Genomic DNA, 27851 nt, shown 5'->3' with positions numbered 1-27851 from the left:
AGGCCAAATCATGTGTAAGACCAATAGACTGTTGAAGAACATCACTAAGTATCAGCCAATTGTCTATGTAGGGTACAGGAGCACTGCAATTAACTGCTCACAGATCAGTTTAAAGGACAATGAAATGCTAAATGCAGTAACATATATGCATTTTAGCTTTTAACATGATATTAGATTTTGGTCCAGTACATATTTCTCCTTTGCAGTGTTCCATGTCTAATTTCCTGCAGCCTCCACTGGAGGGAGCTCAGGGGCTGACTGCATACTGAATTTACATAGAACACAATAATAAACCAGTATTCGGATTGCTTGTAAGCTCCCTCTAGTGGTAGAGTTTAGTATCTTAGCTATGCCTATGCAGATAATTTGGAGTTCTGTGTTAGAATGAGGGAGCTCTGACAGCAGTAAAGATAAATTAAGGACATATTGAAAAATAATATACAATGTTAAAGGATGGACATCATTTAGGATATCTCAACTTTTTCTGTACACGGCTGTTTTTTGTAGCCTGCTCATTCCTTGGGCACCATATATAGTTCCTTTGCATAAGATCTATGAATTTACAGTCCTAAAATGGTTGAGCACATTGCATGGCCTATACAGAAATATGGAGTGATGTAGACAGAGCAATGAGGACTATGTACGGGCTCCACAAGTTAAGATTGACTGTTCAGCTGCCAGACTATATAAGCAGTGTGCTATGTTGAGAGTGTATGTGACCTGTGCCTTTAGCACCGGTATGGACTAATATAGAGGAGAGCTGCCCGCTAATATTAGAAGATATGGTCTCTATAATGCAGTTCAGCATGAGGTGGTGTGCAATTAATGTACTAACAAGCTGTCCACATCCTGTATGTAATTATCTGACCACCCCATGGAAGCCCATCTACTAGACTCCGACCACCCAAGGGAAGCCCATCCACTAGACTCCAACCATCCAAGAGAGCCCATCTACTAGACTCCGACCACACCAGGGAAGCCAATCTACTAGACTTCTACCACCCAAGGGAAGCCCATCCACTAGACTCTGACCACACCAGGGAAGCCCATCTACTATATCCCGACCACCCAAGGGAAGCCCATCTACTAGACTCCGACCAACCCAGGGAAGCCCATCTACTAGATTCCATCCAAGAGAGCCCATCTACTAGACTCCGACCACACCAGGGAAGCCCATCTACTAGATCCCAACCACCCAAGGGAAGCCCATCTACTAGACTCTGACCAACCCAGGGAAGCCCATCTACTAGATCCCGACCACCCTAGGGAAGCCCATCTTCCAGACTCCAACTACCCCAGGGAAGCCCATCTCTCAGACTCTAACCACCCAAGGGAGCCCATCTACTAGACTCTGACCACACCAGGGAAGCCCATCTACTAGACTCCAACCACCCAGGGAAGCATATCTACTAGATTCCAACCACCCAGAGAAGCCCATCTACTAGACTCATTCAGTTTACAAAATTATGTTTTTGTGCATTTATTAAGTGCCGGCAGCGCAATTAATAGAGACCCCATAAATCTGCTCCACTGACACCTAGGCCATCGTATTGGTCACATATCAGCGTCTTTTGTGGGTGCAGATCACAAGGATGAACATCATGATGGTGACCTTCCTCAAGGATGAGATGAGTCAGTGAGCTAAGGGATGCTTAGTAATCCTTAACAACAATGGACTCCATGGCATTTGTTAGGCAGGGTTCACATTGCATTAATAGCAGCCCATTAAACACATACGTTAACGGGCTGCTGTTAACACAAGTGCCGTTATGGCAGCACGCTAGTGCAGATAGAGCATATGCTAGCTCTATCTGCGCTAGCGGTGACGGACCCGGAAACTCTGCAGCCCGCGTCTCGGCGTCCGTCACTCAATGACGGCACATGGCTAGCGCACGCCCATTGTGGGCGTGCGCTAGTGATGCGTCTGACATTGCATTCAATGGCGGCACTAGCGGACTACGTTACACCGCGTTATGCCGCGGTGTAACGTAGTCGGTCTAACGGACGCCAGGAACGCAATGTGAACCCAGCCTTAGAGAGTGCAGAAAATGTCACCTTGTCATGAAATGTTTCTCATATTTACAATCGGAAACAGACCATCCAATGAATGTAAGAAGAACCACGTAGAGGAGAGAGAAAAATAAAAAGTATGAATAGATATATATTTATATTCATGCTTCTTTTGTAGTACGCCATGGTGTCAGAACGAGAACATGCTTGTCAAACATCAGATAAGGGAGATTCTCTGAAGAGAAAAGCAGCAGCTTAATGGAAGGCTGAGCCGCGGCACACTCCGATATACAGCTACTTTTACTTCAGGAGACACATATTATTCAAGTGTTCTTTATTCTTCTACCACCATGAAGCTATGGCATGTCGGCCACAGGGCGTTTCTGTTTCAAAGTGTCAATCAGGGATAAAACGCCACGTTTTACACTGGTCGTGACTCTTCTTGTCACAGAGTCTGGAGGAGGTGGCGGTGGCTGTGGCTTCTGGGAAGGAGGCCTGGCGACCAGGCACTTCTGATACCGCAACTGGGAAAAACACAAGAGTCCTTACGTTAGTAAAGAAAGACATCCAATGTCTGCCCCAATATTCCAGATACAACCTTATACCTGACATACATTTATCGAAATAGTGTTAAAGGGCTTGTTAAAGGGTTTTTGCTCCCATTCCCAACATAGTAATTTCCCGTTTTATTTTCTTTTTGTTTTTTTTCCCTCCCCCTTTTTTTTTTTGCACTGTTGCTGCAAGCCAAAAACCCCTCAAAATTCTAGGTTTATTTTTTTCTCTTTACGGTGTTTGTAAATCTGGTTAAATAATTTTATACTTTCCTAAATTGGACTTTTATGATCACAGCGATATCACATATGTGTATTTTTAAAATTTTTTCTTTGTTTTTAATGTGGGAAATGTGGGTGATTTGAATGTTTTAGATCTTTCAAAATTTTAAAAGCTTTTTTTTAAATGTTTTCATTTGGTTTTTTTTAGAGGACTTGATACTGCGATTGTCTGATTGCTTATGCTATACTGTATATACTATACACTATACAGCAAAAGTCATTGTCTGCTAATAAGTTCAGCCACAGGCTGAACTTTAACAGTGCACCGTAATGGCATACCCTAGGCTACCATCTTTTTCGACTGCCCCCGAAGAAGCAATAGCGAAACGCGCGTCGGGGATTCGGTCTGGCATATTACACATGGGTAAGAGGCTCTTTTACCATTCCTTTATATGCACATGCAGTGTTTTCTAATTGTTATGGGAAGATAATGTGCCTGGTAATATTCCCACACCTATATATTGGTTTAGGCTATGATCAAAAGGATTGCAGTTTGCCAAACCACATGATACTACCTCTTTTCCCATCGTAGGAACATGTTGTGGTGTTACCCCAATTTTTTGCTTTAACAATATACAGTATATTGTGATATAAATTTTGACGCGGGTTTTTGGGGGTCTCCCTACTTGTTCCCTTACATTGTATGCCCTCCGTTGCTCCATGGTTGTACTGCTGCCCACCTGTACTATGTGTAATTTGGTGTATGGATTTGCTCACATCATTATTGTCTTGATTATGTGTATTTATGGACTATTAAAAATAATTTTGTACCTTTTTTGATATAACAAGTCTCTAATATACAGCTCTGGCAAAAATTAAGAGACAAATGCAAAATTTTCAAATTGTCTGATTTTTCTCTTTATAGGTATATTTTTGAGTAAAATGTAAATTGTTCTTTTATTCTAGAAACTACTGACAACATGTCTCCGAAGTTCCAAGCGATACATTTTGTATTTATTTTCTGAAAATGAGAATGGTCAAAATAAACAAAAAATGCAATGCTTACAGACCTCAAATAATGCAAAAAAAACAAGTTCATAATCATTTAGAAACAACAATACCAATGTTTTAACTCAGGAAGAGTTCAGAAATCAATATTTGTGGAATAACCATGATTTTTAATCACAGCTTTCCTGCGTCTTCGCATGCTTTCCACCAGTCTTTCACACTGCTTTTGGGTGACTTTATGCCACTCCTGGTACAAAAATGTAAGCAGTTCTTCTTTGTTTGATGGCTTGTGACTATCCATCATCCTCTTGATTACATTCCAGAGGTTTTCAATGAGGTTCAGGTCTGAAGATTGGGCTGCCCATGACAGGGATTTGATGTGGTGGTCCTTCATCCACACCTTGATTGACCTAGCAGTGTGGCATGGTGCATTGTCCTGCTGGAAAAAAACAGTCCTCAGAGTTGGGGAACATTGCCTGAGCAGAAGGAATCAACTGTTTTTCCAGTTTAACCTTGTATGCGGCTTGATTCATATGTCATTCACAAAGATTAACCTTCTGAATTCCAGCTTTGCTGAAGCATCCCCAGATCATCACCGATCCTCCACCAAATTTCAAAGTGGGTGCAAGACACTGTGGCTTGTACGCCTCTCCAGGTCTCCGTCTAACCATTAGACGACCAGGTGTTGGGCAAAGCTGAAAATTAGACTCATCAGAGAAGATTACCTTACTCTAGTCCTCTATGGTCCAATCCTTATGGTCTTTGGTAAACTTCAGCCTGGCTCTCCTTTGCTTTTCATTGATGAAAGGCTTTTTTCTAGCTTTACATGACTTGAGTCCTGCCTCTAGGAGCCTGTTACGAACTGTTCTTGCCGTGCACTTCATCCCAGCTGCCATTTGCCATTCCTTTTGTAGTTCACTTGATGTCATCCTGCGGTTGCTGAGTGACATTCAAATAAGCTGACGGTCATCCAGGTCAGTAGAGATTCGTTTTCGCCCTCTGCCGGTCTGTAGCTTTGTTGTCCCCAATGTCTGCTGCTTGACCTTGTTGTAATGGACTGCCGTCTTAGTGAGTGTCATGTTGCCTCCATCCTTAACATTTCTGTGTCCCTTTGCTAGTAAAGCCAGAATTGAGCCCTTTTCCTCACTCAAGACTTTTCTTTTCAACTCCTTTGCATGGATAAAAGTTATTTTTTCATTCCTATTACTTTGGGGATATTACTAGCACTTGCTTTGACATCCAGCTTGTCCTATTGCAAGAGGATTGTGAACACCACAGCAGTGTTATTTATACTTTCCTTTGTTAAAAAAAGATTTGGTTCAGGTGATCGCCTAATCAGAAGCACATTAAGTAGAATGAGGTGTACACTGGTTGGAATTCAACTGACACTGGAATGGGATGGCTGTCAGACATTTGTAGAGAAGTTGATTTTTGTAAAACTGTGCAGTTTTTTTCATTTCTTCATTTTTGCCAGAGCTGTATACATACATTCTACGTTAGTAAACTCTCTGTTTCTTATTCACTCATAGTAACTGATACGTTTCAACACCCCTGCCAATTAAATGTTTCAAGGGGTCACTGTGCTTAAGCCCCCGTCACACACAGCGAGATCGCTAGCGAGATCGCTGCTGAGTCACAAGTTTTGTGACGCAACAGCGATCTCAGTAGCGATCTCGCTATGTGTGACACGTAGCAGCGATCAGGCCCCTGCTGTGAGATAGCTGGTCGTGTCGGAATGGCCTGGGCCATTTTTTGATCGTTGAGGTCCCGCTGGGTAGCACACATCGCTGTGTTTGACACCTTACCAACGACCTCGCTGACAGGACGTCCCATTGAATCATCATGAAATAGCATCGTTCTACAGGTCGCTACAGGTCGCTACAGTTCGCCGCATCGCTGCTGCGTCGTTGGGGAGATCGCACTGTGTGACATCTCACCAGCGACCACATAGCGACGCTTGAGCGATCCCTGACAGATCGTATCGTTGTCGGAATCGCTCAAGCGTCGCTATGTGTGACGGGGCCTTTAGACCAGTGCTTATAGAGAACAAAGGACCACTTGGTCAAGCCGAGCCTTCCTGTGTATGGGGGTGGTGGGACGAACAATCAGTAGACCACTATCTATTGTATATGGCCAGTTTTACACCGGTTCATAGTGCACATGTCGCGTCTATGCTACATATTGCAGATTAATACCATTCAAGTACCGTAAATTAGATCTTCACCAGTCTAATACTGACAGCTATTCCATCACACAAGATGCCATTTCTTGCAAAGCCTCCTTACCATGCATGCAGCTTGGACAGCTTCAGAAACGCTTCCTGCATTGGGCTCACACCAGAAGACATGAGTCTCAAAATGCTGATTGCCTGTGTCCATAATGAAAGCAAATGTATGGATATCTTTACCAACACCCATGAACGATAGGAAACGCACCCGACATTCTAATAAGACTTCTTCATCCTGCCGGGAAGGAACAGATGACATTTCTCAGCTTGCAGTTATGGTACATCTCAGTGCACATGACTATCATTAGTACCATCCAGGAGTATAATTATCATTGCTGCCTCCCCTATTGGGCATCATTAATTAAGCAATTTATAGCACTGCTACATGGGAAATTCGTTAAATATTATAATGAAACAACGCATAAAATAATGCATTGGATATTATACAGCTCTATCGTTCTGGACATTTTATTATTCTAGTATTCTGAGGTACCATTTTGTTATAAGAAATGACAAATGGGTAAAACCCAGAAAAGGCTTTGCCATAAGGCTTTATGAAACTTAGCTTTAGATTTGCTTCTCCTACTAAGCACCTAATGGTGTCACAGGACTTCAGCTTGCTTCACTAAAGGAAAACATTACAAAACATAAGTGACAAAAATTCTCATTTCCATAGTACAAATAAATTATTCTCGGAGACAAAATTAACAGAACCCCCTGCCACTAATCATGAATAATTGGCTAGGCTTTTTATAAAATTGGCCTTCAAAAGCTGTCAACCAAACACTCATTCTGCTGGCAGCTTCATCTTTCGAACATTACCTCCATTCTCCCCCTATAGATTCAGGTTAAGCTTTGTCGAACGTAGTCATGAACATCAACAGTCGCACTCAAGAAAGATGTCTTCAGAATATTATTGGCCAAACACGTGTTTTTTTAAATTATTTTGAAAAAACACCAAAAATAGAGGTATCACCGCAGTGTTGCAAAGTAACGTTTCGACCCTCTGGGTCTTTCTCAAACCTTACTTCTAAAAGTAGATACGGAGAGGAGGGCACAAATCCCTGGAGGGGTGCAGGAGTCCCGTTAGGGCAGGGGTGTCAAACTGCATTTCTCGAGGGCCGCAAACCATGCGTCTTTTCAAGATTTCCTTAGCATTGCACAAGGTGCTGCAATCATTATGTGTGTAGGTGATTAAATTATCACCTGTGCAGTACAAGGAAATCCTGAAAACATGACCTGGTTGCAGCCCTCGAGGAATGCAGTTTGACACCCCTGCGTTAGGGGCTATCACTTGGCAGCTTCTGGTGTCTGCGGTGACCACCACCGCAGACACCAGAAGCTGCCAAGTGATAGCCCCTATCGGGACTCCTGCACCTCTCCAGGGATTTGTGCCCTCCTCTCCGTATCTACTGTTAGAAGTAAGGTTTGAGCAGACCCAGAGGGTTGAAACGTTACCTTGCAACACTGCGGTGATACCTCTATTTTTGGTGTTTTTTCAAAATAATTAAAAAAAACACGTGTTTGGCTAATAATATTCTGAAGACATCTTTCTTGAGTGCGACTGTTGATGTTCATGACTACATTCTGGAGAATCCCTCCATGTTCAGTCTGCACCAGTATTAGCGAGAGTGCACGTCTTGTTCTTCACTACAAGCTTTGTCGAACGTGCATGTGTCATCAATAAGGAGAAGGGTATAATTCACTGCCAAACACCAAGGTAGCTCATCTCCTGGAGAACAAAAGGATCGGGTACGTTGAAGTCCAATATGCTCAATCCTTATTTTTCCAGAGATCTGCCATTGGGGTATACTCCCATACATGGGGCTGGTGGGCCATTCCCGGCTGAAGTGGGTAGGTTCGGCTTTATCTACATGTAATGGATTAGACAAGCTTTACTTTTGCCATTACTACCCCTTGTAATTAGACTTTTCAAAACTTGACAAATCTTACCCTAAAGTATCCTCCATGTATGATGTAAGCACTTTTTCTCCCCCATTTATATGAGGGGAATCAGAACTAAATCTTTTCCCAAGATAAAGTAAACCTCGTTACATCTCCTAAATGGTTTTCATTTGGTGACATGGTCTATAATTAGGATATGCGATAAATATTGATTGGTGTGGTACAACTCCTCAAGGGTCATGTTACCTACTGAGAATTAGTTCAGTACCATTGAAAGGGTCTGCACTGCAATACCAGGTACAGCTGCAACCGTATGGATGGTGATGTGTCAACAAAGAAGGGCATGGGGCGCCGGCTTGAGCTTTGCCACCCTTCCTTCTGATGATCAGCAGTTGGACCTCAACCAATTATTGATGACCTATCATAATGATCTGCTATCAATATCAAAGGCACAGAAAACCCCATGATCTACTGAATGATGGAATCACAGAACTTTCCACTGACATTAGTCCATGCAACCAGAATCTCATCTATTTGCCACAATCATAGGACTCTACAAACAATAGCTCATTACTACAGTGCACAAGGATGGATTCACGCGTCGAGACGGCAGCTTTTCCAATTTATTGCTATTCTTGCATTCCCGGTATACTGGTTCTGGAGTGTCCGGGTCTCAGGGGCTTTCGGTTTTGCTGTCTTTGTACAGTAGATATGTGAACCAAAGCAATCTCTATAGGGATATAGATAGTGTGAGCTGATGCATGAACTCTCTGTATATTACATGCATATGATATATGGAATGAGCAGAACGATATCACCACGAGCATAACGACTGTGGGCAGATAGGACAGAAGTGTGTGTGAATGTGAGAGTAATAATAATACACTGAATTATACATGGCAATATAGGATTTTAGCGTGTGTGCGGATTGTAGGACCTTCTGCATGAACCGTCACAGCAACATCTCCAAAAAACTGAGGAATTACCTCAGATAAAGCAGGTGACATGGAGCCGGAAAACAGCATTTTATATTTCTTCTGTACATAAAGATGCCCTATTGTTCACCATCTGCTTCTGCCACGTGATTAATCTCCTGTAGTGCTGATGCATTATGAGGCGGACAAATATTTTTGCTGATGTCTATAGTATGGTATTTTTTTATGTAGGTAAATTAAAAATTGGGTGAAAATGGCAAATAGTATATAACAGGTGAATACCTCAGAGTTGTAATATGACACAAATAGATATGTATAAAATCTTATGAAGGGGAAGACATAATACTAGTGCAACCTGTGCAGCCACACAGGGACCCAAATTGTAAGACAGCCCAATATGACCTCCAATGCAGGTGGAATTGTGCATTTTGAGGAGTTCTTGGACTGCAAAGGGCCCTTATATTGTTCTTGCATAGTGATCCTCTTCAGTCTACCAATGGTCTTAGGAGCCCCGTACAAAATAAAAATAAATAGCTGCCATTAGAACCAATGTTCGGCTGGCAGCTATTTCTCCCAGCTCCTCTATGAGCAGGAGCAGTCAATCTGCTGTATGAGAAAGCTGCTGCCTGACATTTCTAGCGGTGACTTATCCCTCTGAGAACAAAAGGATGAACAGTGTGAAATTGGTCATGCCAGATCCTTATTTCCCCCGACCCTATTCGTTGAGGTGGAGTCTGAAGGCCCTTATTCACATTAGACCGTCAGCCAACGTTAGTCTAATGTACATAGGGGCCTTTACCATACAACTTTATGCCTACAATTTATTTTTACAGAGAATTTTTAATTGCAGATTGAAACAATGTCTAACCTAATTTCATAATGCCAAAATAACTTCCCCTAGATTAATTTCTCTGTAAGGGCACTTTATATTTCCAAAGCAGAAAAATACGGCTTGGATTTTGCCACAATTTCCAATGCAAAATCACAGCAGAATGCTCAGGTAAAGCATGTTGGAACACATTTAATTGTTGGTACCCTTCTGATAAACCTTTTCCAAACTTCAGTTTTCAGCTCCTTCCACAGATGTTCAATAGGATTTAGATCAGGGCTCGAAGAAGCCACTTTAGAAGAGTCCAAAGCTTTGTTCTTATCCATTCTTGGATGTTTTTAGCTGTGCGTTCATTTTTCTTTCGGAGGACCCATGACCTGCAACTCAGACCAAGCTTTCTGATACTGGGCAGCACATTAAGCTCCAGAATGCTGTGATGGTTTCAAAAATTTCATTGTACCCTGCACAGATTCAAGACACTATGTGTCAGGTGCAGCAGAGCAGCCCCAAAACAAAACTGCCTCCATGTTTCACAGTAGGTACAATGGTCTTTCCTCTGTAAGCTTCATTTTTGTACCTTCATTTTGAACATGCAGCTGTTAAAACTGGAGCTTTTTGCCAAGTCACGATACTCTACCAGAAGCTTTGTGGCTTGTAAGTATGCATTTTGGAAAATTCCAGTCTCACTTTTTTTTAGAATCTGTTTTTGGTCGTCTTCCATGAAGTCCACTGTGGTCAAGACGGTGATGGATGGTGTGATCTGACACTAAGGCACTTGCGATGGATGGTGCGATCTGACACTTGGAGTTCACCTCCAATCTCTTTGGAAATTGTTTTGGGCTCTTTGGTTACCATTCATTTTATGCATCACTTTGACATCAATTTTCTTCTGACGGCCTCCTCTGGTTGGCTACAGTCTCATAAACCTTAAACTTCTGAATATTATGTACAACTGTATTAACACTAACCTGAAGATGTTTGGAGATGATCTTATACATGGACTATTTTATACATGTTTGTCTATCATTTTCTTTCTAATTTCCTGAGACAACACTCTTCTTAGGTTTCTTTGGTCCACATTCAGTGTGGTACATGGTACACAGAATGATACTAAACAGCACAATAACTACTTTTTCACCCTTTAAATAGTCAGACTGACTGGGTATAGGGTTGTAGACACCTGCAACGCTAATTACATGACACACATGTCCCTATGGTCAAATTATTTTCAATATTTGTAGGAGTATTATAATTTTTATCCATGCCATTTACCTTACTTGTTTTTTTTTATTGTTGGTAGTTTCAAGTTATTTCAGTGACCAATGTGGGCACTACTTGCTTTAACATAAGAGGACCAACAATTTTGTCCATGTGGGTATTAAGGAATTGCCACAGATTCTACCCCATATATTGCAAAGGGTAAAATTATCTCTAGGATAAAATCACAAAGGTCAGATATGTTACAGTAACTCACACCATAACCTGCAGATGCTGGTGCACATTGTTCTGTCAGCTTCCTGAGTAAAAAAAAATAATCTGCTCTTGTAGATTTGGCTATGAATTTTAATATCGTCTAGTGCAACATGTTCTTTTTATTGGAAAAATGAGATTTTACCAATACACCTGCTTTAATCTGCGCTCGTGCTGTAGAATTGTTTAATACGCAAATTCTTGCATGTATTTAATTACCTAATAAAGTGACTAAATCAAACATCTGTTCTGTAAGTGATATAAAATTACACTGAAATATGAGCCTATTTTGTTGTGCTTCGATGGCTGCAGCGCCATTTATTTCATTAGTTTTCTGCATTCATCTAAATGTCATTGCACTCGCTGTTAGCTGGCAAATGTGACCTTGAAATCAGTCTTAAGCAAAAGAGTAAAGCCGGGTTCAGATGGCCGTATTTCCCGGACCGTGTACAGCAATGCCCGGATTGTCCACCTAGGCTGGAAGTTCAGGTCAGGAGACCCCCAGTCAGTCCAGGTATTGCCACCTGTATACGGACTGTGAAAGATGGATGCCTGAACCTGACCTAAGTGAGAGAAAAAACCTTTCTAACCATCTTCATGACTTCCAGAATATAGTGGCCGGTGTACTATAACTAGCAGCACATTAGACATTACTTATGTCAGATCACTGGAAGGAATGGGAAGAGGAGAAAGGGTTAAGTTCACACTGGGCGTTTTTGCGGTATTTTTTTTTTCCGCGGCAGATTTTGCTGCGTTTTTGGTGCGTTTTTTTCCATTCAATTCAATGGGTGAAAAACGCTGAAAAAAGTGACGTGCTCTGTGTCCAAAAAAACATGGAAAGCACAGAATACTGATGACAAAAAAACAATGTGTGTGCATGAGATTTCTGAAATCTCATAGACATAGCTGGAACTGTCAAATGGAGCTGAAAATTAGAAAAAAAAAAGTGTTGGTGCAAGACGCGATAAGTAACTGGATTTCTCAGACACCGCATGTTGGCAGATTGAGGGTAAATTTATGATACAATGGTGAATGGTTCCAAAGCAGAAGATAAGGAGTAAGTCTTGTTTTAATAGTTTTTTTCATAAATTTAGTACACATGAAAATAAGAAACTTTGTAATAGATCTTATGAGAGAAATCCGCTTCTTTTTAGTCCTGGACTTATCTTTCATATTCAAAATTCTCACTTCACGGGTAAAATCTGCTTTCAGTGAATACAGATTTTCCCATCAGTGAGATAAGAGATGGCAGTTGGTGCTCATAAAGTTCTATGGAGAATTGTAACTGCCTTTCCATAGAATTTTAGAAATACTAACTGCCACCTCCTATCTCAGTGATGGGAAAGTCTGCATTTACTGAAAACAGATTCTACAGATTTGAATACAGACTGAGGCTATGTGCACACGTTGCGGATTTGCCACTGCGGATTCGCAGCTGTTTTCCATGCGGTTTACAGTACCATGTAAACCTATAGAAAACCAAATCCGCAGTGCCCATGGTGCAGAAAATACCGCGCGGAAACGCTGCGTTGTATTTTCCAAAGCATGTCAATTCTTTGTGCGCATTCCGCAGCATTTTACACCTGCTCCTCAATAGGAATCCGCAAGTGTAAAACAGCAGGTGGAATCTGCACAAAAACCGCAGGAAATCCGCAGGTAAAACGCAGTGCATTTTACCTGCGGATTTTGCAAAAACGGTGCGGAAAAATCCGCACACGAATCGCAACGTGGGCACATATCCTCAGAGTTCACTCCAGGAGAAAAGAGAAGCAGATTTCTTTGATAAGATAAATTACATAGTTTCTTATTTCCATGTGTACTATTGAGTTCTGAAAAAAAAAATTAAAAACACTCTTTAAAGCTTTCAGAAGGTGGGTCATAAAGATGGACTGGGCACAATGGGGGACAGATAACCTATAATCCCTCTGTTTTCAGATTTCTGGCATCGATAGTCACAAAAGGAGTATTAGCACAAAATTTGACAATTATTTTTCCTTTTTGCACCTGCACTGTCACTTTTTTAAAGTGCCTGTGGTATAGGAAAAAAAGCAACAAATTTATTATATTGGATTATATTCCACTCCAGAAAACAGGTGGAAATGGTAACGGAAATCTTGAAGCTGGCATAGACTTCATATTTTTGATCCACAGATAGTCGAAAGATATTGAGAATTTCTAATTAGAGCGGTTCTGGTTTTATTATCTCACCTTTTCCTTAATGACAGTCACGGTGGCATCAGCCACGTTCATAATAACGGGGGTCCAGTCCTCTTCGTCTGAAGGGGTCATTAGGCTATCTATGGCGTCATTGACAACGTCCATACCTTATGAAGAAAGACGACATGTAAGACCATATGCCGTGTACATGAACAGATGCCGCACTGCAGGAAATCTACGGATGACATACTTATCGCATACCTATGGGTTTAGTGACTGATTGCATCCCTAAATACCGCACATGAAACTTCTGCACAAGTTCTGTCTTTGGTGTTGGGAATTCTACTGTATATGAGGAAAGACAAGGCAGTAATAAATAAATCATTAATAAGGAGCGGCCATAATCAGAAAATCATCTGGAAACTACGTCTTCCAATCATCAACTATACACAGGTAATATCTGAGAAAAGTCACCAAGGATTACTCTTATATTAGCAGTTACGGATACATGGCCTATTCACAAACTGAATAATAAAGGGGTATTCCCATCTCCGAGACCCTATCCCAGTATGTAGTAGGTGCAATAATAATAATATTAGTGAACACCTCCAATTAGAAATGTGGTATAGTTTTTCTGATTCGCTATGTCACTTTCCTCATGTACAGGCATTGCAGGACCTTAGGTGTCCATGGTTACAACTACTGATATAGTGACAGCTAGTTAGTTAGCTGGTTGCTAGTGGTTGTAACCATGGATACCTAAGGTCCTGCAATGCCTGCACATGGGGTAAGAGACACAGCGAATCAGAAAAACTACAGTATACCACATTTCTAATTGGAGGTATTTGCTAATATTATTATTACACCTACTACATATTGGGGTAAGATCTTGGAGATGGGAATGCCCTTCATCTATGATATCAGTGCACAATAACATTATCGGATTGAATCACTTCATGGGAAAGAACAATTCTGATAATACAAGAAGGCAATGAAAATCCGGACAATGGCTCCAATGTTGCTGCCATGTCTAATATCACATGATATGTTATGGCTGCTCCACTCTGGAGCCATCAGATTTAGTTAGATCCCTACATTTTTCAGACATCTGTTTATCTGGCACACTGTACATCTTTAGGACACAGGAAAGAAGACGATATATGTCCAGAATATGACGCACCACTGCATTTTTCTGTGTGCTACATGCCATGTGTCACTGGCTTTATTGCCACCAGATACTGAATTAGCAGAAAATTCAGGATTAGTTGTAAGAAAGTACTGCAAGTCCCAGAACACTTCCATGTAAGGCTGGGGCTTCACAACGTCATGTGTCAGAATAGCTGTTTGGTCCTATCAGACCCAGCTGAGATCTGCCAGTGATTGACGTCACTGTTGTTGGCTGCTTTCCACTGTAACTGGGACTTCTGCGGATACCCTAATTGCAGTGGCAAAAAATGGTCAATAAAGGAAAAACAAATTTGCCAAGATAACTTTGATGATCTCTTAGAGAACAAAATATATACAAAATATATACATATAAAGCATCTGCAAAGAAAGTAATAAAAACTTAAAAGCCCTTTTAAAATTTAAAAAAAATCAACCTTTTTTTTACTATAAAATGCATTTTACTACATACATCTGAGGTAAAAAACCTACAGATATTAGGTATCCACACAACCATACTACCCCGTATAATTCATTCAACAGGATATTTAGTGGAAATTATGAACAGCATAAAAACAATTAAAAAAAACAAACAAAGCCTCGCACAGCCGCAACAGTGGGAAAAAAAAATAGTTCTGGCCGAAAAGCGCAAAGTCAAAAACGAAACAAATTGACCAGTCAATAAGGCCTTATTAGGCCTGGCAGTTAAAGCTACTTTCACACTTGCGTCATGCACCGCACGTTGCTATGCGACGCTTGCGGTGCACCGACGCAAGCAGCGAAAGCGCCGCACAACGGGGGCAGCGGATGCATTTCTCCGGCGCATCCGCTGCCCCATTGTGAGGTGCGGGGAGGTGGGGGCGGAGTTCCAGCCGCGCATGCGCGGTTGGAAAAAGCGGACTGTCGGCAGCAAAAAATGTTACATGTAACGTTTTTTGCTCCCAGCAGACCGCCACAAAACGGCGCAACCGTCGCACGATGGTTGCGACGTGTGTCAATGCGTCGCAATGCGTCGCTAATGTTAGTCTATGGGGCAAAAACGCATCCTGCAGACAACTTTGCAGGATGCGTTTTTCCCCTAAACAACGCATTGCGACGTATTGAAAAAAACGCTAGTGTGAAAGTAGCCTAAGTGGTTAAATATCCACCTGAATAATGGCCTTTCACATTTGGTTGGGATAGGAGGGCCCTTCCTGAGTTTTGCCATTGATCTGAGCTCTACCCTACATCTACATAAAGAGGTATTTGTGCTACAACTAGAACAAGAAAATGAGCTCCTGCCATAGTGAAATAAATCCTTGTTATTCCACGAAAGGTATTTCACATCAGATCTATGATAGTGTTCACAGTGGGGCCAATTATATGGAAAAGCAGATATAATCAGATCCGAATATCCAGCCATTAGGAACGTGACCACCAGTAATTATCACTATGATTGGACTACCTCAATCGTAACATCTCATGGTGGAGATTACGGCATTGAACTGCTGTGGGTATTGCAGCCTTCCTCTATTATCAGGCTCAGATATACATTAGCCCTAGGCTAAAACCAAGCGTCAGAGCATTAGGAACCAGGAATTAGATGGGAAATTGTATCGTACAGCATTCGTACCTTGCAGTGGGACATCAAGGCTGGCATGTGGTCTTTCCTGTGACGAGCTGCAAGCCGTAGCTTTGGCATTTTTCCTTTCTGCCATAATCTGTAAAAAAAAAAACAAGTAATCATCACCTTTATTAATCTGATCAATCTGTGTTTCAATATATATATTTTTTAATATTGCCTAATAACCATCCAGACAATGGAAAGAAATCTGAATGAAGTGAAAACTCTTCGAGGGAGTCTGTCACCAGGTTTTTACAACTTCATCTGAGAGTAACCTGGCGTAGGGAAAGAGACCCTGATTCCAGCGATGTATCACTTAGATTACTGGGTGCAGCAGTTGTGACACAATCAGAGTTTTTAGATGTAACTTGTAGCAGAGCTGAGAAAGCTAACCCCGCCCACCCCATAGCTTTCTATGTGCAATGCCTATTGACAGTAAGCTGTTTATCATTGCTGGGGGCGGAGTTAGATCAGGCCTCATAGCGGCAACAGTAAACTCCTGCTGATAAAAGACTCATTGTATTGAAACAACATCACGCAGCCTAATAAGTGACACATTGCTGAAATCAGTGTCTCAGCCCCTACATCATGCTGTCCTCAGATTACATATAAATAATGTGCAGACAGATTCCCTCTAAATCAATGTAACACAACTGATATCACACATGTACAATGTCTGGCTAAACATTTACACAATATACAATTATTTAGCGTGGAGACCTTAGAACAGATTTCGTGAAGGCTGGTTGCGATGGCTTTTGCTGGTGTGTCACATCGGAATACGTGGCATTTTAAGATTCTTGTATCTTTATCTCTGGCAACATATGCAAAATCCCTAAAAAAATAAAAAAATAAAAATAATAAGTATCAATATAAACATGTCATTCCTATACTGACAAGTAGAAGAGAAACCACAAAACTTTACCAGCATCAGAACTAGGTAATAAAACGCGTATGTTGACAGCTGGAGGAAGAGAGAGCCATATACTAAGAATCCCCCTGAAGACTCGCACAGACTGGTAATGAAATAGCGAGAGGGGCCGGAGAGACCTTCTGCACTTCTGGAGATGCAAGTAGGTGGTATTATGCACATATAATGGGAATAAGTCATTCCAAAATGTAATTGTATATTTTCCACCAAGGAGACAAATAAAATATGCTGCAATGCATTGTAAATGGGGAGAACCAAGGTGTAATAAATCTCCACATGCCGCTTAATTGGAAATCTGGTTTTCTCATTGAAATTCAGGAGACGCATCACTGTGCTCATAAACAGTATACACTCCAAGAACAGCACTACGAGGAAAGCGGCAAGACAAGGAGAAGTAATGGTTAAAAACATAAGTGCTGAATGCATATTAGGGAAAGTTTTGAGCTTTCAGCGCCTATGAATATTCATCTCCCTGCCGATCAAGAAGCTCAATTAATAGATCAATGCACACATCCCCAGTAGCAACTGGTTCATTACATCAATTCTGATGGATTAGCCGGGGCCATCAGCATCGCAGCTCCTTGGGGACATAATGGTGTAATGATAAGAATCGGGCAACACTGGCACATTGCCAATCTGGAGGAAAATATACCATTCATATAGGAAAGCCTGGAAGTTGGGAAAACCCACCAGAATACAGAATTAGATATCGCGCAGCTGGCAGGGTTATAGAATAGTTACATGTAGAATTTTTTTTTAATTGTAAGAAAAAAAAGGTGGTGAGTTCTCCTTCAATGGAAGTCTTCAAACAGAGGCTGGACAGATATCTGCCTGAGGCCGGTTTCACACGTCAGTGGCTCCGGTACGTGAGGTGTCAGTTTCCTCACGTACCGGAGACACTGACTCACGTAGACACATTGAAATCAATGTGTCTCTGCACATGTCAGCGTGTTTTCACAGACCATGTGTCCGTGTGCAAAACACAGAGACATGTCAGTGTTCGTGGGAGCGCACGGATTACACGGACCCATTAAAGTCAATGGGTCCGTGTAAAACACGTACCGCACACGGACGCTGTCTGTGTGCAGTCCGTGTGCCGTGCAGGAGACAGCGCTACAGTAGGCGCTGTCTCCCCAGCATGGTGCTGAAGCCGCCATTCATATCTTCTCTCCAGCAGCGTTCGCTGGAGATATGAAAAAAAATTTTTTTTCCTGTTTAAAATAAAGATCCCTGTCCCCTTCCCCCTCCCACCCCCTGTGCGCCCGCCCGCTGTTAATAAAATACTCACCCGGCTCCCTCGCAGCTTCCTCTCAGCGCCAGCTTCTCCTGTATGAGCGGTCACGTGGTGCCGCCAATTACAGTCATGAATATGCGGCTCCACCTCCCATAGGGGTGGAGCCGCATATTCATGACTGTAATGGGCGGCACCACGTGACCGCTCATACAGGAGAAGGTGCGGCGCGAAGAGGAGGGAGCCGGGTGAGTATTTTAGTAACAGCGGGCGGGCGCACAGAGGGTGGGAGGGGGGTGGGGACAGGGATCTTTATTTTAAACACGAAAAAAAAAAAAAAGGATTTTTCATATATTCTCTCCAGCGAACGCTGCTGGAGAGAAGATATGAATGGCGGCTTCAGCACCAGATGCAGGGGACAGTGCTTATCTCTAGCGCTGTCTCCTGCATGCTCAGTGTGGTACCCAGTCGGCACACGGTCGGCACACAGCTGCCGCACGTGTGCCACACTGATGTTCAAGGTAAGCACACGAACACGGATAATTCCGGTACCGATTTTTCCGGTACCGGAATTATCTGGACGTGTGAGACTGGCCTGAGATGGTTTAGTGAATCCTGCATTGGACATGATGACCCTGGAGGTCCCGTCCAACTCTAACATTCTAGGATTCTATGAAAGGTTCCTAAGAAGTTCAGGAGTGATTAGGTGAGTGTAGGGTAGGCTCACAAGATGGGATTTTCAGTTCGCGTGTGGCATCGCTGCATATAGCACAAGCAATCAGATGATCGCAGTTTCAAGTCCCCTAAGGGGACTAACAACAGCGGTGAAAAGTAAAAAAAAAAAAAAGTTTTAAAAAATATGAAAAAAATAATCTTATAAGTTCAAATGACCCCACTTTTCCCCCATTACAAATAAAGATATTTTTTTTTTCAATCCACATATGTGGTATGTTTGCTTTCAGAAAAGTTCGATTAAAATATAAAAATTTACCTGATCAGTAAACATGAAAAAAAAAAAATAGAAATCAAGAACGCCGAAATTACCTTTTTTTTTTTTTGGTCGCTGCAATTCCACAACAAAATGCTGAAACAAGCAATCAAAATGTCACATACATCCCAAAATGGTATCAATTAAACAGTTGTCTCAGCCTACAAAAAATAAGCCCTCACATTGCTCCTTTGGCGGAAAAACAAAAATGTTATCGGAAAATGGCCACACAACCCAAAATAATAATAATTTTTTTTTTTGCAAACTGAATTTTTTTCACCGCTTAAATAATAAAAACTGCCCATGTGTGCTCCGTACCGTAATTGTGCTGACAAGCAGAATCATACGGAAAGATCATTTCTACAACAAAATGTGAACTGTAAAAACAAATCCCAATAAACAATGTTAGAATTGCGTGTTTTTCACAATTTCTCCTCACACAGATTTTTTTTCCTGTTTTCCACGACACTGTGGTAAAATGAATTGTCTCACTCAAGAGTACAACTTTTCCCGCCAAAAATCAAGCCCTCATATGTCTTTGTGGATAGAAAAATAAAACAGTTACGGCTCTTGGAAGAAGGGGAGAAAAATATGAAAACGCAAAAAACGGAAATTTTCCACGACGTTAAAGGGTCAACATAAGAAGCTGTAAACGGTCTTGTAAATTATTAATAACTGCTGCTGTAAAAAATTGATTGCACGTGGATGAAAAGTGAGGAAAAAAATCATCTGAGTGTTCAGGATGAAACTATGACTCTCGTGTGAACCCGGCCTTACCATTTTGCCGTCGTTCGGACGTAAACCCCGATGGGGCCACTGAACGGGTGCCTAAACACAATGTGAAAGCACCATTATCTAGCCGGGGAGTCCTTTATATTTCTCTGTTCCATGTACAGTACAGACCAAAAGTTTGGACACACCTTCTCATTTAAAGATTTTTTTGCATTTTCATGACTATGAAAATTGTACATTCACACTGAAGGCATCAAAACTACGAATTAACACATTTGGAATTATATACTTAACAAAAAAGTGTGAAACAACTGAAATTAAGTCTTATATTCTAGGTTCTCTTCTTCAAAGTAGCCACCTTTTGCTTTGATGACTGCTTTGCACACTCTTGGCATTCTCTTGATGAGCTTCAAGAGGTAGTCACCAGGAATGGTTTTCACTTCACAGGTGTGCCCTGTCAGGTTTAATAAGTGGGATTTCTTGCCTTATAAATGGTGATGGGACCATTAGTTGTGTTGTGCAGAAGTCTGGTGGATACACAGCTGATAGTCCTACTGAATAGACTGTTAGAATTTGTATTATGGCAAGAAAAAAGCAGCTAAGTAAAGAAAAACGAGTGGCAATCATTACTTTAAGAAATGAAGGTCAGTCAGTCCGAAAACTTAGGAAAACTTTGACAGTGTCCCCAAGTGCAGTGGCAAAAACCATCAAGCGCTACAAAGAAACTGGCTCACATGAGCACCGCCCCAGGAAAGGAAGACCAAGAGTCACTTCTGCTTCTGAGGATGTTTATCCGAGTCACCAGCCTCAGAAATCGCAGGTTAACAGCAGATTAGAGACCATGTCAATGCCACACAGATTTCTAGCAGCAGACACATCTCTACAACAACTGAGAGGAGACTTTGTGCAGCAGGCCTTCATGGTAAAAAAGCTGCTAGGAAACCACTGCTAAGGACAGGCAACAAGCAGAAGATACTTGTTTGGGCTAAAGAACACAAGGAATGGACATTAGACCAATGGAAATATGTGCTTTGGTCTGATGAGTCCAAATTTGAGACCTTTGGTTCCAACCACCGTGTCTTTGTGCGACGCAGAAAAGGTGAACGGATGGACTCTACATGCCTGGTTCCCACCGTGAAGCATGGAGGAGGAGGTGTGATGGTGTGGGGGTGCTTTGCTGGTGACACTGTTGGGGATTTATTCAAAATTGAAGGCATACTGAACCAGCATGGCTACCACAGCATCTTGCAGCGGCATGCTATTCCATCCGGTTTGCGTTTAGTTAGATCATCATTTATTTTTCAACAGGACAATGACCCCAAACACACCTCCAGGCTGTGTAAGGGCTATTTGACCAAGAAGGAGAATGATGGGGTGCTACGCCAGATGACCTGGCCTCCACAGTCCCCAGACCTGAACCCAATCGAGATGGTTTGGGGTGAGCTGGACCGCAGAGTGAAGGCAAAAGGGCCAACAAGGGCTAAGCATCTCTGGGAACTCATTCAAGATTGTTGGAAGACCATTCCGGGTGACTACCTCTTGAAGCTCATCAAGAGAATACCAAGAGTGTGCAAAGCAGTCATCAAAGCAAAAAGTGGCTACTTTGTAGAACCTACAATATAAGACATAATTTCAGTTGTTTCACACTTTTTTGTTAAGTATATAATTCAACATGTGTTAATTCATAGTTTTGATGCCTTCAGTGTGAATGTACAGTTTTCATAGTCATGAAAATACAGAAAAATCTTTAAATGAGAAGGTGTGTCCAAACTTTTGGCAAAATGTAAGCATTGATTATGCAAGAATGGACTGCTATCAGTAAGGATTTGGTCCAGAAGTTGATTGAGAGCATGCCAGGGAGAATTGCAGAGGTCTTGAAGAAGAGGGGTCAACACTGCAAATATTGACTTGCTGCATTAACTAATTCTAACTGTCAATATAACCTATTGGTACTCATAATATGATTGCAATTAAATTTCTGTATGTGATATAAACATCAGACAAACACTAATAAAAACCAGAGGGCAGCAGATCATGTGAAAATATAATTTTGGTGTCATTCTCAAAACTTTTGGCCATGACTGTACAGTCATAAGATGGCACTGGAGCGGCCCTGAAAAAACATTACGACGCCAGAGGGTGAGTATAAGAGTAAGGGACAGGGACACTAGGTTTAAAACACCACTCCAGGGCTGAAAAAAAATACTGGAGTGATGCTTTAAAATTTTTTTTTGTAATTTTGCAATTTTCATATTATTTAATGGGACTTTTTTTAGACTCAGTCTTTCTTTACTTTCAGAAAGAGTTTTCAACAGGCTCCAGTCCTTACCATCACAGGCAGGATTACAATGACAGATAACACCTCATTAGATGCTTCAACACAAAAGATATGATTGGCATCTATTCATTGTAGTTAATGGGCATGTGTTGTTTCCTGAAACAGCAGAAAGTGAAAGTCTAAAACAGCCCCAATGGCCAGAGTGAAAATGGAAGGATTTCTATTTTTAATAAAGATTGTGATATGGAATTTAAAAAAAAAAAACAAACAAAAACAAACATTGCCAACATTTAAAAAAGATAATAACATTTCACACAAAAACCTGATTTAAACGATTGGTCATTTACTGAATACACGTTCCCTTTAAATGTGGATTGGCTGTAGTATCTGACACAGACCATTGACAAGAGGGGCGCTGTTTCTAGACAAAGAATAAGCTGTTTTTCCATCTTTAGCCAATCTAAGCAGTCGCACCATGAACACGCTTCCCGGTAACGTGTCCGGCACAGGTTTTTATTTTTAATATCACTTATAACTCATTAATAAAACTGATGGAATTGAGTTATATCATATCTGTTCCATGGACTTTCTTCTTGCAAATTATATCCAATTACACGATCTAGGGACAAGAGAATAACTGCGAGCAATAATCATGCTAATACTGAAGAGTTATATCAGCTTCTCGATAAAATGAAATGTGATCCAACCTCCTGGGAAACTTACTTATAGACAAATTAGACAAGGAAAAGAAATTTATATCTTCACACTATTGTGAGCAAATGAAAGAGGCATGAGAAGCAAAGCCTACAATTACTATTGAGTTGGGTTTACGAGATTACTACATATGGAACTAAAGGTACGGTTACACTAAACGACTTACCAACGATCACGACCAGCGATACGACCTGGCCGTGATCGTTGGTAAGTCGTTGTGTGGTCGCTGGGGAGCTGTCACACAGACCGCTCTCTCCAGCGACCAACGATCAGGGGAAAGACTTCGGCATCGTTGAAACTGTCTTCAACGATGCCAAAGTCCCCGGGTAACCAGGGTAAACATCGGGTTACTAAGTGCAGGGCCGCGCTTAGTAACCCGATATTTATCCTGGTTACCATTGTAAAAGTAAAAAAAAAAAAACACTACATACTCACATTCCGATGTCTGTCACGTCCCCCGCCGTCAGCTTCCCGCACTGACTGTGAGCGCCGGCCGTAAAGCACATCGGTGACGTCACCACTGTGCTCTGCTTTACGGCCGGCGCTGACAGTCAGTGCGGGAAGCTGACGGTGGGGGACGTAACAGACACCGGAATGTGAGTATGTAGTGTTTTTTTTTTTTACTTTTACAATGGTAACCAGGGTAAATATTGGGTTACTAAGCACGGCCCTGCGACCCCAGCGACCAACGATCTCCCAGCAGGGGCCTGATCGTTGGTCGCTGTCACACATAACGAGATCGTTAGCGGGATCGTTGCTACGTCACAAAAAGTGTGACGTTGCAACGATATCGTTAATGAAATCGTTATGTGTGAAGGTACCTTTACACTACATCCACATGTAGCTCTTGAATAGTCAAGCCCAGCCGTGCTCTTAGCTAGACAGGCCATTCTTCCGTTACCGAGATATCTGTGATTGAGTCAATATGCAAATAAGGCTGAAGTGCTTTGGATGCGTGGAAGCACTTCCCAATTCTGTCACTCCGGCTCTAATTTCCTCTAAATCACACAGCAAAGGAGCTGCCAGTCAAGCAGGCAAAGGCAGCACTGGGCGGGGAATAGAGCTGGAGTGGCAGAGACTTGAGAAGTGTTGCCACGCCTCCAAAACACTTCAGCCTTATTTGCATATCGATTCAAACATCGATTTCTCAGTAACGGAGGAACGGACCGGACATTTGAAGGAATTGCAGGACCTGTGTTTGCAACAAATATATCTGCATATAAATATTTGGGGGGGGGGGTGAAATCCTGCTGACAGATTCCCTTTAAATATTGTATATTTTTAAAATATTAAAATATCGGCACCTGAATTTTAAAAAAAAATTAGTTTTTGCAATATTTATTGTGATCACTAAGATTAATGGGTTGATCCATTACTTTTACATTGATTTATATTGATTTGGTTAGGTCAACAACATTAGATCGGTGGGGTCCAACACTTGTCACCCCCACCGATCAGCTGATCTCATCGGTGCCATTGGTGGCTGGATAGTGGCCACTGCCGGGTACTGCAGATCTTCTCCTAGTCACTCGACATGCTTCTTAAAAAATGGTGAGGTTTTTGCCATTTGCTATGTCCTTATTTACATATATGCATTTTTTTAATGTCTGAAATGAGGCAATTTTCCATCTATTTTAGCCTCATGTTGTTCTGACAATTCCAGTTCTGAAATGATCACTTTTCAGCAGTTATCTGAATCACAGACAGGAATTATAATGAAGAACAACAGGTGATGTATAACGAATAATGATGAGCGAACGTGCTGGGATGAAGTGTTATCTCAGCATGCTCGAATACTGTGTTCTAGTCCCCATGGCTGCATGTCTCGTGGCTGTTCGACAACCTGTTTGTTAGATAATCCCTCCATGTGTTATGGCTGTCTAACGGCGAGACGTGCAGTCGCGGGAACTTGAACATATTTTTCGAGCACACCGAAGACACTCGGGTTAGCACTCAAGCATGCTCAAATAACACCTTATCCCAGCACATTCACTCATCACTAATAGCGAACAACATGTGATGGTCACAACTCTCATCCTCCTCCCCTGTACAAGGACCACTGCAGATGCCCCAGATCATGCCCATAACATGTTCCTTTAGTTTTTTGTGCATGAGACTGCTATAAAGAAAATCGGGTGTTTACAAACCAAATCGATAAATGCATCTGGTAATCTGGATGATGCATTCCTTTAAGTGACAATGTCAAGTGCTTTTTTCACCTCATAGAATAAGCGTTTCACAATAAGGCCAGCGTCACAATAGGCGTAGGGAAATACGGTCCGTATTTTACAGGCATAATATGCAGAAATGTTCCCAAAACAGTGATCCGTATGTAATCCGTAGGCAGGGTGTGGCAGCGTATTTTGCGCATGTAAACCTCCGTATGTAATCCATATGGCATCCGTAGAGCGAGATTTTCTCGCCGGCTTGCAAAACGGACATAGAATGGATCCATGGGCTCAAATATTCGTGAAAACATATATACAGTCTATATATACACAGTATATATATATATATATATATATATATATATATATATATATATATATATATATACACAGTATATATATATATATATATATATATATATCAGTGAGATATATATATATATTGTGACAAAACACTCTGGGATCGCCTTTGCTGGGGTCAAAGGACACGTGGTTTGTGCATTGAATCTGAGGCGTACAGCAGGTTTCTGAGCAGGCTGACCTCAGGTCAGATTTATTAACGTGAAAGCAACATGAACAAAACAAAACATAAAAATAAATCCTAGCCTGTCCGGCACTAACTAAACAAATACGTTGCTATCTCAACAACTGGGGGGGCTTCTCCCACCCAGCTAACATCACACAATTCTTGAGCAGAGCTCTTCACTCACGTTTGTCTCACACAGGCAGGCAATCTGTGTGCCCCAGGCAGAGACAGGAAACACCCAGCTGGTCATCTTTTATTCCTGCAATCATTAACCCATTAGCACCCTGAAGATACTGAGTGGCCTAATTCACATAGGACAAACACCTGGGCGAGATATATCTGCCTCCAACTACCACACCAGCATGAGTCTTACAATATATATATATATATATTTCATACAGCGCAAGATAGCTGAAAAGCTGGTAATTCAATTGCCGGCTTTTGCAATCTCCTTATCAACCCGACAGGATATGAGACATGGTTTACATACAGTAAAGCCAAAAAAGATCAAATATGAAGATATTCTATCAAATACCCCCACCATGCTCAGACCCCAAGTGGGGGAGCTGCCCAGGGAGATATTTAATTACTGTTGTCACAACGGACACTCCTCAAAATAGCATACAACGAAGGAAAAAATGGAGTTCAAGTCCATATATAAATATCTTTTATTTCACAAAAGTAACAACCATAACCAAAAACAGAAATGATATTCTCAAGTAAACCTTATATAGACAAATACAAAAGAGGGTGAATGGTAGCAAAAGATGGAAAACAGACACCTTGTGGGGAATCCTAATGCCCATGTCATCGCCCCCTGACGAAGCTGACGCGAAACGCGCGTTGGGGCCACCGCGTGGGTTATCCTAGTTGCCTCTTATCTGGGTAAGGATCATATTGACTTATTTATGGCGGTTCCCTCTATCTGGCTTGTTGATTATTGACTTGACTTGGGTCACTTAGCCTGTGCGCAGGGCTAGATACTACTTATATCAGCTAGATAGTTCTATAGGGGAGCCTCATACTACCTTGGCTCTTTAACTTCATGGCACTATGCACTTTAAAAGTTAATAACTGGGCATTAGGATTCCCCACAAGGTGTCTGTTTTCCATCTTTTGCTACCATTCACCCTCTTTTGTATTTGTCAATATAAGGTTTACTTGAGAATATCATTTTTGTATGTTTTTGGTTATGGTTGTTACTTTTGTGAAATAAAAGATATTTATATATGGACTTGAACTCCATTTTTTCCTTCGTTGTATTACATACAGTAAACCATTTTAATATATATATATATTATATACCTACCTATTCTATGTGTAGACATTTATTTTACCTATTCTATTCAGCTCTCCAGCGACCACACTACGACTTACCAACGATCACGGCCAGGTCGTATCGCTGGTCGTGATCGTAGGTAAATCGTATAGTGTGACGGTACCCTAAGTGCCAGAATAGGTGCATCTTACAGATATGCCATTTCTGGGGTGGCTGGGGCAGATGTTTTTAGCCGGGGAGGGCCAATAACCATGGTCCCTCTCTAGGCTATTAATATCTGCCCTCAGTCACTGACTTTCCCACTCTGGCGGAGAAAATTGCGCGGGAGCCCACGCTAATTTTTTTCCGTGATTTAACCCTTTATTTTAACAGCTAGAGCCCCCAAATTTTGCACACAGACTCTACTAACATTATTAGTACTTGATTAATTATTGGATAATTTTGCCATTACATAATTAAACACCTCAAAATTAATCTCTTAAAAGATAATTTCATACCGTCAAGTAATTAGTTGCTCGCCCATTATAGTGAAAGATAGCAATTAATAGCCCCCGATTCTGACCGTGCAAAGGCCGCAGCGCCTTCTGTTAGCGAAGGTGTGGCTGTGTTCTGATATCTCTGGCTTATAATTATTGACATGCCGTCTTCCATTAAATCATTTCATTATACAGATACATATAATGATAGGATGCCTGTCACAGGGGCTTGGCCCCTAAATTTGAGAGCACGTTGATATAGGGGCAGAAACAATGATTCCAGCAATTTGTATAGAACACCGCTGCGTATTTCTCGCAAGTCACACTGATGGTCCATGTGTAATCCGTATTTTTGTCGCTCCATAGACTTTCATTGGCGGATTTTTTGCGCAATACGCTGACAAACGCAGCATGCTGCAATTTTCTACGCCCGTAAAATACGGCAGA

At 41.6% G+C, this 27851-nt stretch overlaps 1 protein-coding gene across 12 annotated transcripts in view; it reads right to left on the bottom strand.

The window, feature by feature from the left end:
* Nucleotides 1-2143: 2143 nt before the first annotated feature.
* APBB2 (amyloid beta precursor protein binding family B member 2) overlaps nt 2144-27851 on the bottom strand; it is a 454628-nt gene continuing 428920 nt past the window's right edge. For 10 of the 12 annotated variants that reach the window (XM_069744548.1, XM_069744546.1, XM_069744545.1 and 7 more), the window contains 6 exons: nt 16802-16916; nt 16091-16178; nt 13576-13659; nt 13366-13481; nt 6077-6253; nt 2144-2534 (listed from right to left, as the gene is read on the bottom strand). In XM_069744548.1, coding sequence (XP_069600649.1) covers nt 2367-2534; nt 6077-6253; nt 13366-13481; nt 13576-13659; nt 16091-16178; nt 16802-16916 — 748 coding nt within the window. In that variant the 3' untranslated portion in view covers nt 2144-2366. The remainder of the gene's footprint in view (nt 2535-6076; nt 6254-13365; nt 13482-13575; nt 13660-16090; nt 16179-16801; nt 16917-27851) is intronic. The other 2 variants (XM_069744549.1, XM_069744544.1) reach the window with 1 other exon arrangement.

The sequence above is a fragment of the Ranitomeya imitator genome, chromosome 1 (genome assembly GCF_032444005.1).
Source record: "Ranitomeya imitator isolate aRanImi1 chromosome 1, aRanImi1.pri, whole genome shotgun sequence".
NCBI classification, from domain to species: domain Eukaryota; kingdom Metazoa; phylum Chordata; class Amphibia; order Anura; family Dendrobatidae; genus Ranitomeya; species Ranitomeya imitator.
This window is presented reverse-complemented; position numbering and strand designations above follow the sequence as displayed.